Source organism: Lethenteron reissneri, chromosome 33 (assembly GCF_015708825.2).
Source record: "Lethenteron reissneri isolate LAM-NWPU_2019-01 chromosome 33, ASM1570882v1, whole genome shotgun sequence".
Taxonomy (NCBI): domain Eukaryota; kingdom Metazoa; phylum Chordata; class Hyperoartia; order Petromyzontiformes; family Petromyzontidae; genus Lethenteron; species Lethenteron reissneri.
Genome location: NC_083811.1, coordinates 5,578,924 through 5,594,393, shown reverse-complemented (window position 1 = coordinate 5,594,393; position 15,470 = coordinate 5,578,924). Strand labels below are relative to the sequence as shown.

Below are 15,470 nucleotides of genomic sequence, written 5' to 3'. Positions count from 1 at the left end.
TGGTTACCTGCCAGGGTGCTGTCTGGGTATTCAGCGTAAGCTGTTTGCCCATACATTCCAGTTGACCTGGGGCTCGAAGGACCATTTGAAATCACCTGTGGCCTTTTCATGGGGCCCTCCTGATGAACGGCTAAACTACTATTTGAATTCCACTGAGCTCCTGGGAGAGTTAAGTCGCCCGAGGCTAACCGTGGACTCGTTGGCATGTTCTCACTGCCTGCGAAGGGTGCTAAGGATGCTTTCTCATACGGCGGTGGCTGCCTCCTGCTAGAACTCCCTGGGAAGAGGTCATCCCCATTCTGCATCCACGTGTTACGCGGAGCATGATGATTTTCAGGACCGACAGCCACGGGCTGGGCCTCTCTCCTGTAGTGTCCAGACAGCCGATTCTCTTTCCTGTCTCCTTCTCCCTCGTGTAGGTCATCGTTCATGGACCAATCGCTGGAGTAAATGCGCGCTCGCCGCTTGTCTATAACGGCCGCCTCGCCCTCCGTCAAATTATCGTAATAGGAGACGTTATCCTTGCGCTGCTCCTTCTGTCGGCGGATCGAGTCGACGGACACCACCGCCCTGGGGTGCAGGGGCTGCCTCGCGGTGGATGCGCCGCCACCGGCCGGCGGCCTCCCGTTCACGACCGCGCCGTTCTCCGCCCCGGAGCGTGCCCCGGGAGCTCGCGCGCCGCCGCTTCCGGCCAAGGGCTTCTTCCAGCTGGGGGCCACGAAGTCGGCGTTTTTGGCGTCTTGTTCTCCTCCTCCTCCTCCTCCTGCTGGTCCTGGCCCCTTATCCTGCGCGCCGTTCTCCCTCTGTGTGGCGGCAGGTTTCCGGCGCCGGAAGGATCGCTTGACGAAGCTCTCCACCGGCTTTTTGGCGGCGGGCTCCGGCGCACGTTCGTCGCTGCCGTCGCGGTTCGTTCGCGACGCCGCTGTGTGCTCCCTGGGCGGCCCGTCGCCCGCCGACGACTTGTTCGCGGTCGCTTCCTCCGAGGCCTCCTCCTGGCGCTGACCAGGCGGTTTGTTTGGCTTTCCACGCGCGGATTTCTGTTTGCTCAACCTCTTCTCCAAAGGCTCCTCTTTTTGTGCAGAGGAATTGCGGGGCTGTCGAGACGACGCCTTCACGGACTTGCTCTTTCCATTTTCTTCTCGTCTCACCGAGTCGGTCGACAGCTGCGTGCCGTCCTTCTTCCGCGACTTAATCGACCCATCTTCCTCTTACCTGCAAACGATGGTGAGGGCAAAGCAGTTGAGATGATTTGGAGGCTCTTGAATCAATTTTACGTTCGCTTTTACGGCGTACTTCACAAACAGTATTATCAGCAAAAAATGTCATGCGGACGTTATATAGTGAATGCTAATTATTTCAGAGATGGAAAATACACCTCAGGCAATGGTGTCATATACGTAAATGTTGATTTCATCATGCAGTAGATGAATCATTCCCATTCAAGAGCAGTTCCATGTTTATTACGGATGTACATTTCAAACCACCAATGTCGGTAACCATTATTTTACGAACGAATTGGTTTTTCTCACTTGGGCCACCGAGTCTGTCCACCAAATAGGACTGTGTAGAAATCACTTGTCAACCTTTTCCGAGAAGGGGAGAAATGCTAATTAAAATATTGTAGTGTCGGACGTACTCGGACAAGATTTTTTTTTTATCCACACCGTGATGATGCCGGTGCGTTCGGTTTCATCGACTTATTCCATCAACGAGCCGTTTCCAAAAACTCTCAATAATTACCTTCAAAATGATTCCCCTAATGTGTTATTTAAATTATTGTTACAGTTTGACTTGAGCTTGCCGAATTTGTGGAACTGCCCCTTCACATCAGCGCAAACCATGGAGCACAATGTCAACGAAACAAAAAAACTCAAAATCATGCACGTTACGTATAAAACATATATTTATGTTTGTGCGCGAAGTAAAACAAAAAAAACAGCTTGTGAGAAGCGTTTGGGAATACCTTGCGAGCAAAGGACTCCTGCGATTTAAACACTAGTGACCTTGGCGGCGGTCGACCCGCCGACTAGGGGAGGCGGACAAGCCGTCAAGACAGCATGCGAGAAGAGCAAAAGGGGGAGAAGAGATGCGAGGAGGAGAAAGTCAGCTCGGGCCAAACTCGCGGCAAGGTTCGGACATGGCATGTCCATGAACCCCCCCCCCCCAACCACACGGGGGGTGGCGGTATTGAGGATGGTGGCGGGGAGGGGGAGAAAGACCCACGAGCGTTAGAGGAACGGGAAAGGGAAGAGTAATTTTTGAGAAAGGTTCGTTACCACCAGCCAAAGCTGTAACGTCGGCAGAGAACACGGGGCAGGGTCAAGAGCCTGCTGACTGTTTGTGCAAACAGAAGAACGGCGCGAGTGAGGTTAATTTTAGACACCGCGAAAGCAAAGCACCAAAGTCACCAGAGTAAAGGTGGCCACGCTTGACACAAATTCGCAGCATTGAGCTGTTATCGATACGTGTGTATTAAAGAAAAAAAAATGCACCCTGTGACCTCGTAATGCTTGTCAACCGCCGACGACTGGCGATTCGTACGACTTTGCATCTTTCCGCCTCGAATGTGAGTTTGACGAAGTGTTCACAAACCACCGGGCGCTGTTATCCTGCCCCAGAGTTTTACACTGAGAAAACGCTGCAATGGCGTGAAAGCATTGTGTTGCCTTCGTGTTAGGAATGTTATCGCAGTCTATTTCATCATCGCCGTCGTCATCGTCAGCCACGGTCAATCTACTGGTAGATGAAAGCCTCACCAAACCATCGTCACGTTTCTGCGATGTAACAATCCACCCAAGCACATGAGCTGATTTCATCACTCTATCTCCACGGTGGACGTGCTTCTAATAACCCTGCCACCCTCATTCATCAAATATGCTGTTTAACTGAAACATACACAGAATGTCCATGAAGGTTACCACACACTATTAATGAATTTATAATAGACGGCGGTTTGAGCTGTGCCGTTGAATGTTTGAGTGACGTGAAAGGTGAAGTGCATGCCAAGAGCCGAAAAGCTTCGGATCTTCACACTTTCACGGTGAGTGTGTGTATAGTTTGGATAGGCCTTGCAGCAACTGCTGTAAAATTAGAATGCCTTTAATAATGTACGATAGGATACCTTCGGAAATATTTCATGTGCATCATTCAGTCGCAAGGCGGTGTGAAACGATGGCGAAGGCGGTCTACGTTGAGTCTTGTGTTTACGCACCACTGCCAATGCAGTCCAATAGGTAAACTAAACTATAAAACGAAACTATTTTAACTTTTTACTAAAACTAAACAATTGTGTATTTTACCGGGTAAGGGCCACTGAGCTATATAGCTCTTTTTCAGAAGTGTCCTGGCCACAAAAACAGCCCAACGAAGTGGCTTATCACGTGGACATTTATAGAGGCCAAATACATTGATTCTAAATGTGCAGGGAAAAACCAGAGCACCCGGAGAATAATCCACGCGACCACGGGGAGAGAAAAAGAGAGAGAGACACGTAAACTCCAAATATACAGCAGCAGGCGTCAGGGTCGAACCCACGACCTCCTGCATAGCAGCTGACGGAGTTAACATCTCTCCAGCGCGGCGCCCTAATATATGAAGTGACACGTGAACGACTCCTCGAGGGTGGATGTTGGTTTAACGTCAAGCGTGCGAGTGAGCGAGAGAGCGAGCGTGAAGGAACGGAAGGTGGTGTGATGGTGTGAGGGGTTGTAGCGGGCTGGGGGGGGGGGGGCGGCTCAGGGTCGAGAGGGGGGGGGGGTCACCTGGGGGAGGGACATCGAGCTTCATCCGGCGCAGCTCCGTCACCGACAGATGCAGCTGGTCCAGGACAAAGTCGTCTTCGTACATGAAGTCTTGCGCCAGGCTGTCCTGCAGGTATTCCATGAGGTCCTCCATGCCCATGGTCATCAGCCGCTCTGGCAAACAAAGGCACACACGCACACGGCCAGTGTGACGCATGCGGGAAACAAATGGATGGTCGGGGGGGGGGTCGCATGAGATTGAAAATGACTCGCTTGCTGCTACTTTTTTTCTCTGGTGGGGGTTGAACAGTCAATATAATTTATTTGACCAGGAGATTAATTAAACGCTATTGAGACACATGAAACATCGTTACTGCCGACAGTGACCTTGTTTTACGTGTTCACGTGGAAGGTTGGTGAGCCAGTGGACAGCTTCGGCAGATGCCACCGGAGAATGAGCGAAGCGTAAATATGTGGTCCGTGGTACGAGATTGGCGACTCCAGACGCACTGTGGGATGTTTGTAAAAGACAGCCGCATCTGCCGTGCGATGGATGGCTACTGCCTTGGACGAGGTCACACGTAGAGGTCATCGCGGGTGAATGCCACGGACCCCGTCCGCCAAAGCATATTAACTGGGAAGTCTCAAAGCCATGTCGTGCAGCAATGCTGAAAATGGAAACTCAGCTGTGATGGTCTGCGCCCCTCCGTGCAATGCCGCAGTAGCGTTGCTCTGCAATATTGCTCAAAAATGCGCTGGTCATAGATGACACATAAATATATTTTAAACACAGTGACCAAGCGCAGGCTCAAAGTCCTAAAACTTCAAGCGGCCAGCAATAAACAGAACTATCTGACTTGTAATCGTTTGTTGCAAGATTGGAAAATAGAAGGGAGGGAATTCCATAAAAAATATTTCAGAACGAAGTCTTGTTATTGAGAACAAGATGGAACCAACCCCTTCTTATTATGTCTTCCGAGCCCCTGCTGTCGTTTCAAAGCAATGTTTATTTGTTACACGGGATATCCGGTTCAGCCAGTTACCCAGCTAGTTTTGGTGCCAATGGCCCTCTCTACAGTTGGGGTAGAGAGGAGCCCAGCCAGCCAGGAAACTCGAGGAATAGATTATTTTTAATCGTAGAATCATGTATCATGAACGAAGTTGGCATTTTACTGTATTTCAATTCGCGGTTTCCAACATTGGCAGTCAGGACCGGACAAAAGACATTTCCCTTGGGCCCCTGCTACTCACTCTTGTGCAGCTTGAGCGTCGTGTAGGCCATGGCTGTCATGACGCGGTCGCCCTCCAGGATGTAAGCGTCCCAGAGCCGCAGCGCCAGCGTGAACGGCGTCTGTTTGTGGGGGAGACGGGCAGGTGCATTGCATCAAATGTTAAGGTGCAGCGCTGCGATTTCCTGCTCACGCCACTGTCGGCAGAAGGGCCTCCACTCGGCAGAGCCCTGGAGAGCCCCTGTAGGGGCCTGTTTTGGCCGACTCTCTAACGCCGTCCAGAAACCGTCGGGAAGATGGTTGGAGTACCCACGCCTTGCCTCGCGATACGCGACCCTGACGATCGATGGACAGTGGCGAACCCATTTTATACTTCTAGATTTGAAGCTTTCGTGACTGCAAGGATTCATACTCTTAGGTTTTTCGGTAAAGTCACGTAGGTAAAAAGAAATTAAAAGTTAATGAAAGTAATAATGGAAATAAAATGATAAATCACGACGTTTCGGAGGCAACACAAGTCTCCGTCATCAGGTGAGACCGTCACAGCTAAAATTACTGCATCAAGTGAGGAAAATTCCATTTTATACTTCTGGGTGGACGGAGGCGGAAGGGGGTCTAAGAAGCTTTTGCACCACTGATTCAACTGCGGCGCCGACAGCATCGAACCGCGCTTAACCATTACAACCACGGCAGCGTCGCCCTAAAAGGGTCACAATCAGGGCGCCCTACAGATAAAGCTGTGCGCATACGGGGCATTTGTATCCATTTAGGAATGAGAGCCACCGTGCGCGTCGCGTAGACATGCGATGCGAACAAAAAGAAAAGAAAGACGTAGAAGTTTTGCACGCACGGCCTGAGTTCGATTGACGAGAAAGGGTCACGGGAGGCGTGGGAGCGGCCAGGTGACCCTTGTGACCTGCGGGTCGGCGTTCTGTGACGTGCGCCCAGAGACTACGTTGTGGGGGTCGTTGTTTTGGACTCGGAATATTCGGCGTTGAAAGAACGAAGCGTTTTGGGGAAAGAAAAAAAATCTTCACGAATAAACTTCAAGCGCTTCGCAAGGTCGAGTCTTTGTACAATCGTTGCAAGTTTTTCGTAAGATAACTTAAACGGTGCAGGCAGCTGAAATATGGTCTAATTAATGCATAACCGCCATACCTTAGCGTTAAACACTGTACCGCGTTCATCTCAATCTCTTGACTTCGAGGTAATATTGCGTTTTATCTCCTGAATATGCAGTGTACTCACATGATGTTCAAATTTGAGGTTAATGTACTCAAAGACCCAAACCCGCATCTGGTTCCATGGGCCAGAGCAAAATTTGGCACCACTAGCAGTATTATATATTTCGGAAGAACAGAAAACGTACTTTGGCTGGTTAAAATGGATTATGAATAAACATATTCATTAAATTGGATTCTAAATTAACTTTTATTCACAATTATAACAACTATTCTTTTTCCATGTCGGATTTGGTAGCAGCTGTTCAAAAATATTTTGCCTGTGTCCACATCGACTGAATCTTGAGCGGTTGTCTGTTGCATTTCGTCCATGTAAGAGTTAGACCAGAAGATGGCACTGTTTGGTATGTTGTGAGCCAAAGTTGTAATCTCGTTTGTCGTCCCTGACACAACATGCCCTCTGGAACAACCTGTTGAGGCACAATGCCCCCCCCCACCACCACGCCCATCCCCACGACTGGAGGCTGTAAAGGAATTGGCCCACCCAGGCGTAATTACCCCCAAACTGCACTAGTGTTTTGGCAACTGGTGATATTCAGAGTTTGATGACGATTGGCAGGGTACCGGGAAAAACGAGCCGAACCAGACTGTACAGTAGTACATACTCTGTTCGCCCCCTCGTGTGTTTACTGCCACCGTGGTCCGTACACGATGTTGAGCTGAGAAATTTTAGCCGATCGAGTTTTGTAATTTCAAGTCAGTAATAAGATACAAGGGTCAAATGACGTGTCCCTTCGTAAGGAATGCTCCGAGACTGAATATTGATGAGTTCTGATCAGTGGCTGACAAAATCTTCTCGGCGTTTTGTTCTGCTTGGATATCAGCAATATTAAATAAGAATTAAGTAAAGTCATTTTTGACAATGCACTGTCGGACGAAAGCTATCCCCCATTCGACGTCGATCTGAGGGGTCGTTCAGCCCAAGTCCACCGTGCCTGTCAGTGCGGGTTAATGAAGCGAAGACACAGGACCAGTTCAGATGTCAGCAATAAATATGCACATGCAATGATTTAGCATTTAATGATCTACAGCCCTTCTTTTTTTAGTCCACTGCTGGATGAAGGTCTCCCCGTGTTAATCACGGGGGTTGTTTGTATTTACTTCGCGACTCCCATCGGGCGGGCGATCGGTTCCGATATCACTCGCCCCACTCGCATTAGCCGTGGCCTGGAAATCCACCTTGGGTTGCCAGGCTTAAAGCACAGCGCGCTAACTAATGCGCCGTGACTCCACCCATATTATACCGTCGATGTACTGTGTTTATAAACGAACTCTATGAACCGGTCCACGGCTACTTTTTCAGAAAGACTTCACACATTTGTTTATTTCGACAATCACCAAGGGGTCGGCGGTCTTTCCAAGCGCGCGTCGTGGGACCCTGCATGGCGTTTGTTGTCGGACAGTGCTGGCTGATGTAAGCCTTTCTCATTCCGAGATGCCTGCAAGTTGCAGGGTGGGGATCCCGTTCACCGCTGAATCTCGGAACGCGCGAGCGGTTGGCGTTTATGTTAATTAGAAATAGGCGTAGCGCCGTTGAAATTAAAGACATTGTACTCACCGCAGAGAACTGTAGCGACACGACCGCACGCTAAGATAGCCGGCGCCAAACTGTGCCATACGCCCTCCCGCACAGCCTTTTACTTCCGATTCCGTTCTGACGACGTACGTTACACAGTCGTACACGTACGTCATCGGAAAGGAATCTGAAGGTAAACCGATGACGTACACGTACGTGATCGGAACGGGAAAGGGTTAATAACCCCGCCGGCGCGCGGCACACTCATGCATTGGAGTCGAGTGTTTCCCCGCGACCCCGTTGAACCCGCCAGCACGCTCGTCCCCGAACTCCCGCCGTGGCCACACCACCGTCACTGCTACCGCCGCCACCTTATGTTCTTCGCCGCACTCACTCTGTCGAGGAAGCACTGCAGGAACCACTTGGTGCTGTAGAGAGTCGTGTACATCTCCTCCGAGTCCTGCAAGCACAGAGAGATGAAGGGAGCCTCACGACAGGAAACCTCTTACACGCGGGACCGCGGCGAGCGCGCCCCGGTTGCTGTGGCCGTCGTGACGACCCACCGCCCGCCACGCACGTTGGCAGCGCGAGTCGACGATGTACGGGGCCCTGAGGTGCGTCGAGTTTAAACTGCCGCCAAGTCCTCCTCCTCACCATGGGAACCTCATTTGCCAGTAAAAATATGATTATTCGTTTTTTACCCTTCTATCTGGCAACAAAACTGACACCTTTTTACAAGGAGTCATGTTTGCATAGACCGCAATACCTGCAGTTATGATACAAACAAAAGACATAACTCTGATAATGTGCACTGTCCTTGAAGCCTTTTGGCGTCATCTGGTCCAACCCATGTGAGACTAGGCTCTAAGGAAAGCTGTCTCGGGTGTGGACCAATCAACTTCAAGGACAGTGCACATTATCAGAGTTATGTCTTTTGTTTGTATTATGACTGCAGGTATTGCGGTCTATGCAAACATGACTCCTTGTAAAAAGGTGTCAGTTTTGTTGCCAGATAGAAGGGTGAAAAAAACAATTATCAAGTCCTCCTCCTGTTCGCGAAACCAAAGTCGCGGCGTCGCGCTGACGGGGGCGTAACGATGCGCGAGGTTAACATCGATCGTCGTGTGCAGCATGCGTCCCTTCAGGTGACGTGTGACTGAGAATGTATGATTTCGATTTAAAGCTTCTTTCGTGACTGCAGGGATTCATCTTCTTGGTTCTTTCGGTAAAGTCACGTAGAATGGAAATAATAAAATAATAAAAATAAAACATAATAAAATAATTCTCACGACGTTTCGGCCACAACGCAAGCAGCCGTCAGACGCTGTCTTTCTGACAGACCTGTTCTCCACCTGAGGACGGCTGCTTGCGTTGTGGCCGAAACGTCGTGAGAATTATTTTATTATGTTTAATTTTTATTATTTTATTATTTCCATTCTACGTGACTTTACCGAAAGAACCAAGAAGATGAGAACTGATGCTCGTCGATTTAGTTCTCTCGCGGGTCCACGTTGACCCCCTGCAGCCACTCGTGGCCGCTGTATTCACGACAACGTAAACAAATGAACGTATTCGGCCATCGACTCAGATTCGTGACAACGGAATCGCGAGAGGCGCAAATCGTTACACCCTGAGCTGACGGGAACGCACAACTTATGCAACTCTCACCACAGCCTGCGGAACCTGCTTAATCCAAGACCCTGTTGTCATCGTGAGAAATGGGCAGCGAACACGAGGATTGTGCATAATAGAGGTGTCGGGATGGTGGCCGGTTTAACGACATATTTATATTAACGCGATCTAACACAAATAAAAAAAAAACCTGTATTATGGATGATATTGTTCGCAAAAGCCTTCGTGTTAAAATTAGTATCAAGGGTCCCAAATTGCACTCCTGTGCAATTGCCAAAGGTGCACGAGGCGCTAGTTGTCCAGTGGCAGCCACAACGAGGGGAACGGACTACAGGCAAATCCAAACACGAGAAGACAAATGTGCCTCCGGTGGAACAGTGGGGTCCCCAAGTCGCTGATTCTCCGTGACCCCGACAGCTTTCAACCACCGCAAACTCTCGAGGCGGTCTGGTTGATCGGCTGGTTAGCAAGCACGTGACGACTGCAGCGAGTCAGGATTCTTCCACTCGCGACGCGATGCGTGCATTGATATGTGCGCTTGAGCAAAGATCGTTTGCAATTCATGCGAACAATATTCTCGTGTTACACTCAGGCCGATGGGATACAGAAAATAGAGCAACAATACAAACAAGAATGGCCAGCATGAGGTAGAGAGAACCCATTCTTGAATCAGATCGTTACTCCCCCCACCCACCCCACCCCGAATCGTGGCAAATGAATCATTTGGGAAGGTGAATCGCTAAATGTTTCACTTTATTTGAAGGTGGCAGGCCGCGGCACAGTGTTAACACGCGCGAGGCGACGGAGTTGCGAGCGAGCGTGGCAGGCGGCAGGCTGCCCGTGACTTACGAGGTGCTTCTTGAGCTTGGGCAGGAGCTTCTTCAGGATGCGGTCGTGGTGCTCCTGAAACCGAAGGAGCTTGGGAAACCCTGGCATGAAGAGACCTATGCAGAGAGAGAGAGACACGCAATCCACCGCTAATTGAGGGGTGTATTTCTAAATGCTTGCTTCATCTGCCCGCCGATTACCGATTCCTTACTTTGCCTACACCGTACAGTGTACCCGGGGCTTACTTTTAGCCGGGTCCGTCTGGGGTTCGGTGACTCGGAAAATATTTTCGCACCAGGCACACCACCTCAAGTTTACCTCTCGCTATGACTGTGGTCGCTTAGTTGGCCATGTGCAACCCACTCCAGACTACACAAGCGGCCCAGAAAATATTCAGTGGGACCCGAGTGCGCTGCACATACGACTCACGCACTCATTACACATAGAGTGCTTGCCACAAATGAAGCAGAATTTCGTCAAGGAGCATAAACCATCACGCAAACTCCGGTCATCATCACAGCAGCGGCTTTTTTCTTACCATCGAAAAATAGTCGGTCACCGCATCGCGCGCTTTCAGATGCGCCTCTGCGGCCGTCTGGAATGCTCTCTTCCTTCCGATATTAGGAAGCCACTGGAGCTATGTAATTTTAAATCATCTAGTTTGAAAACGAATTTCTTTAGAGCCGCTTTTTGTGTTTAGTTTGTTGTCCTTCCCCGGCACCTCCGATTACCACGGTTGGCTACGTGCGGTGCGAACTAAGTTCAACATACACACACGCAAACAACAGGGCAACAGGACTTGCTATGGCAATCGTTACACGGTGACCTTTACCCCGCCTGGAGTGCACAGCACACACCCCCACCTCCTATTTTGATGGCAGCCTGGAGGTGTAGCGAGAATGCGACGGAGCTAAACTATTGCGTTGAAACACAAACGTGCCCCGACACGCGCGTGGGAAAATGCGAGAGGTGGCTGTTGCGTACAGTTGATGTGAAAAATGTTGTCATAACTCATCAGATCTTCTGACTGTATTTCTTATTAACTACGGGGGAGGGGGGGGGAACTGCATCTCGGAGCTGTCTGGCGTACTGTCGGGTTGTTCGGCACGACGTTCGATGTTTTCGCTCCATGTCCTGGGAGCTTCAGTTCCTGAAGAAGCTCCACGGGCACGAAACGTCGGACATCATGCTGAACAACCCGTGGTGCAACCCGAAAAGATAGCGGAGTGTTATACAACAGAACTGGCAAAATGCACGCAGGAGCGTAACCGCACTTCATACTTGACACAATTATTTATTTGTTCCCAGAGCCTCTTAATTTAACTTTAATGTCTCTTGTTTTTCTCTGCAATTATATGCCAACTGTGCTATCGACATCATGATGTAATGTAATCATGAGATGAAATGTCCAAAGGGGGTTTGTAGCATGTTAATCACACACAGTTTAATTGCCCATGCCGGTAGAAGCCAATTAAATTGATACATAACAAAAAAAATAATAATTGTATTTGTGCAGTCATTTTGGCAAACCGGGCTGATGCCATACAATGTGTTAACACTCCGGAGCCTGGTACAATCACGTGCTGCTGCCTGGATTCAAACCCAGGTCCTCGATGGAGGCTGGCTCGGGGTGACCTGCCACAGTACGAGCACCCTCATCTGCCCGGCCACCTCCCCTTAATCCGAGTTCAATCAGGAACCAGCAGTGTCCGTTCAGGAATGTTGTGTTCATCATCCACTCGCTTTCAATTAAACATATTACTCCAGGTGACAGGCTTCATGGGACATGGTGGTGATCCTGAGAAGTGGAAGCTTGCAACATATCTACCAGTTAGAATCAAGGTTAACATCTTTAATTAATGAATGCAATGTTTGCATTGCATGGGCATTATGTAATGCAATATTTATGCAAAAATCACGAAAACCAAACACTAGTTTCCATGAGTAAGATGCAGTGTGATAAAAAGCATTTGTAAACTCCCAAGCTTTGTGTAAATGGTCGTTGTGTTCTGCATCGGCAGCTTGGAGCAATCTCTAGGGCGCGATGATTTATTAGCAAATTAAGATGCGACAACAAAAACAAAGTTTAGACTAGTTCAGCATCCAAACGCTATTAACCTGCCTTTAATTTCCACAACAAATGGGGCATTTATGAATAAAATTATTCTTAATCCCACGACATCGCATGCGTTTGAAGCATTTGCGTAAGAATGTATGATTATTTTTTATTCTGCGAATTACATGTGAATCACGTGGCTAATGTTACCGTGGAAACGAGGGATAACGAAACGCGTATCGATTGGAGGCAGTAAAAACCAAACAAAACGTAAGCAAAATCTTGAACTGATTCAAATTGCCTCGCCGAACCGTATAACCACTAGCGTGGCGGTGCATCGTCACATTGCCGAATGTTCCAACGCAAACGCCAAACTGTGGCGCAAGTCAAAGCCCTACTTGTCGCCCACTTCGCATTGGCCACCGAGTGCCACGCAGCAACAGCAGCAACATGCGTGTGCAAACAACCGGTGAAGGGCCCTCCTTGTGTGTGACGGGGTGCAGTGGGTGGGGAGAGAGAGGGGGGGGGGAGTGTACCCTGCATGGTGTGCCTGTTGCTGCTCATGAGACGGACAAGGGCCCAGAAGGCATCCTCCTCCCCGAGGAACATCAGCAGCAGCGCGCCGACTTGGCTCATGCCCTGGCAGTAGCCCACGTCCTGCCGGGGGAAGGGTGAGAGATGGAGGGGACAGGCGAGTTGTCATTTGCTGTCAAACTTTTTTTTATTTTGACAGGTGAGGCCCACTGAGCTGTAGAGCTCTTTTTCAGAAGCCAACTGGCTCTCGCAAATTATATCCCAACGGCCAATGCGGTGGGAAAAACTTCTCCTAGCCACCGTGGCACCCCTAGTTGACGGGCTCAACGCAACTAGCTCTCGTTCACCACTCACCCAGACAGACATCTGTGAACGGCTGGACATCTGTGACAAAGAGCTTCATAGCTCATCGTATTTCTCCAGGGTAAATACAAATTCTGATTCTGACAGAGCTCAGATCGCCGCGAGCTAAGGTGAGAAACCTTTGAGGGGAGAAAAGCGCAATGTGGTGAACGTTCCGGATGCAGAGCTTTTGACAGCTCAAGGCTGAAATGTGTAACCGGTGGCTCGTGCGGTCAGGACCACGTGGTGAGCAGCAGAGGGCAGTGCAGCAACATCCATTGTTGTACTGTACTCCGATAATATATGGCATTGTCTTTTAAACTGATTGGCCGACACAAAAGACAGCCTTCTTTATGGCCTAGTCTCCACCTGTCTTAGACCAGAGAACGCCAAAAGGCGAACACGACAAAGACAATGCACGTGTCAGAGCATTATAGCTCGGGGCGAGCAGCTATATCATGAGACCTTTTCCACCATGACCAATGCGAGCTCACGGAGAACACCAAAAACAATGGGCGTGATTGTTTGCGTAAGTAATTAAGCCGAAGCTTGTGGTGGATTTACTGAACGGGGGAAAATAATGTCCGCTGTCCACGTGGTCCCCTTCCACAACGCCGCCGCTCATTGGCTCACGAACAGGCCATGGGATTCTACCGCGACTAACTGCACTCTTCATCAATCCATTTTGTTTTATGCCGTTAACCAAACAAACACATCTGAAAGAAATTGGGACTTGAAAATGGGAAGTTAGGTCGAGGGTTAGCGCACATAATGGTGACATAACAACGTTTCACTCTAATGTACACATGAACAAATAAGAAAACGTTAGTCATTTGCACCTAAATGCTACCAAGCCAATGTGGCTGGTGGAATCTACTGAAAGTTATTGATGTGGTTACAATAAAAAAGCGTATTTATGTACTTTGTAAAGTACTGAATTCTTGCATATTGTGATTTCGACAGTAATTCATGCGGTCATAAACCTCCTTGCTGGACTGATTCAGGGGCGCCGCAGGTGGCTAGGAGATGTTAACTACCTCGTCTGGTATGCAGAAGGTCGTGGGTTCGATCTCGACCCTGGCGCCTCCTGTATATTTGGTGTTTGCGAGTTCTCCCTGTGGCCGCGTGGATTTTTCTCTGGGTCCTCCGGGTTTTCCCTCCACATATACAAATATGCGTTTAGAGTACAGCATTTGGCTGCTACAAATATCCACGTGATATCCCACTTCGTTGAGGTATAATTTGTGATAGTCGCTTCTAAAAAAAAGAGCTATATTAGCTCAGTGGGCCTTACGTGGTCAAATAAAAAACATTGCCACCACCTCATGCAGACACCATTTCACCAACCCTACCTCGGGCTCGTTAGATCTCCCCCTCTTTCAAGTGGCCTCGCTCTCACCCCCCACCCCTCCTCCCCCTTCCCATTTCTCCTTCTTCCCTGACGTTGTCTCTCACGTACGTGAAACATCTTGACATGCCCGGTCGCATGTCGATTCTGTATAAATCGAGAAAGTCCTTTGGTGTTTTTTTTGTTGTGCTCTCCCATACTCGACGTTAAAATAAGCAAAAGCAGAACGGGTAATTGTGTGCACGTGCGTTTTTTTCAGACAATTATGAGTGGCTCATGGCAGCTGAAGAGAGATTAAATCTGTTTACATGGTTCTCTTTGGTTTAGAGCCATGCAGCGATCATTAAAGGGGTACTCTTTCTCATGCTGTTTTTTTTAGCTTTACAATTTTGTGTTTCCCCCCACCCCCCCACAATTATATCCACATTATGTTAACGAGCATCGTGTCACGTGTCACGAGACGTGGACGTGTCAGCTCAGAGCTTTCGCGGCTAGCAGAGCAATAGCCTGCTGCGTCAATGCCCCCCCACTCCCCCCCGCGAGGATGATGTTTTTCTCAGAAGCCGCTTCTGAACTCACGCCACTCGGCCTCTTCGTGTCTCCAAAGAGCGTCCGTCACATGCCCGTCGAAACGTGTTCGTGTTTTTTTTTCAATTCTCAGAGCTGGGTTAAAACCAAATCCGATGGGTTTGTTGGCGACGAGGCCAATGCCGTCGGCTCACTACACTTGGGGAGACCCGCGTTGAAACCCAGGATCCTTCCCCGGGCGGCACTGACTCGGCGTTCTGACCCACGAGGCACCCGGCAACCTCTTCGTGGGTTATTGTCAACTCCTCTGCAATTCTGCACACCCCGTTGGCTCGTAGGTCGATACTTCGGGCTGCATGAACGCCGCCTCGAAGCATTGACAATCGATGTAAAATACCGCTCACCGCATCGGCTCCCGCATCGCCGTTACGGGCGACCTCAACTGATCTTTAATCGCCTTGTGAAAGAGAAGGGTG

At 49.5% G+C, this 15,470-nt stretch overlaps 1 protein-coding gene across 4 annotated transcripts in view; it reads right to left on the bottom strand.

Annotated features, from left to right (window-relative positions):
- Positions 1 to 1,980: 1,980 nt before the first annotated feature.
- The window catches only part of LOC133350253 (USP6 N-terminal-like protein), a 62,351-nt gene continuing 48,861 nt past the window's right edge, over positions 1,981 to 15,470 (bottom strand). For all 4 annotated transcript variants that reach the window (XM_061564418.1, XM_061564417.1, XM_061564414.1 and 1 more), the window contains 7 exons: positions 12,779 to 12,899; positions 10,208 to 10,302; positions 8,121 to 8,186; positions 4,992 to 5,091; positions 3,762 to 3,914; positions 2,277 to 2,334; positions 1,981 to 2,026 (listed from right to left, as the gene is read on the bottom strand). In XM_061564418.1, the coding sequence (XP_061420402.1) occupies positions 1,996 to 2,026; positions 2,277 to 2,334; positions 3,762 to 3,914; positions 4,992 to 5,091; positions 8,121 to 8,186; positions 10,208 to 10,302; positions 12,779 to 12,899 (624 nt within the window). In that variant the 3' untranslated portion in view covers positions 1,981 to 1,995. The remainder of the gene's footprint in view (positions 2,027 to 2,276; positions 2,335 to 3,761; positions 3,915 to 4,991; positions 5,092 to 8,120; positions 8,187 to 10,207; positions 10,303 to 12,778; positions 12,900 to 15,470) is intronic.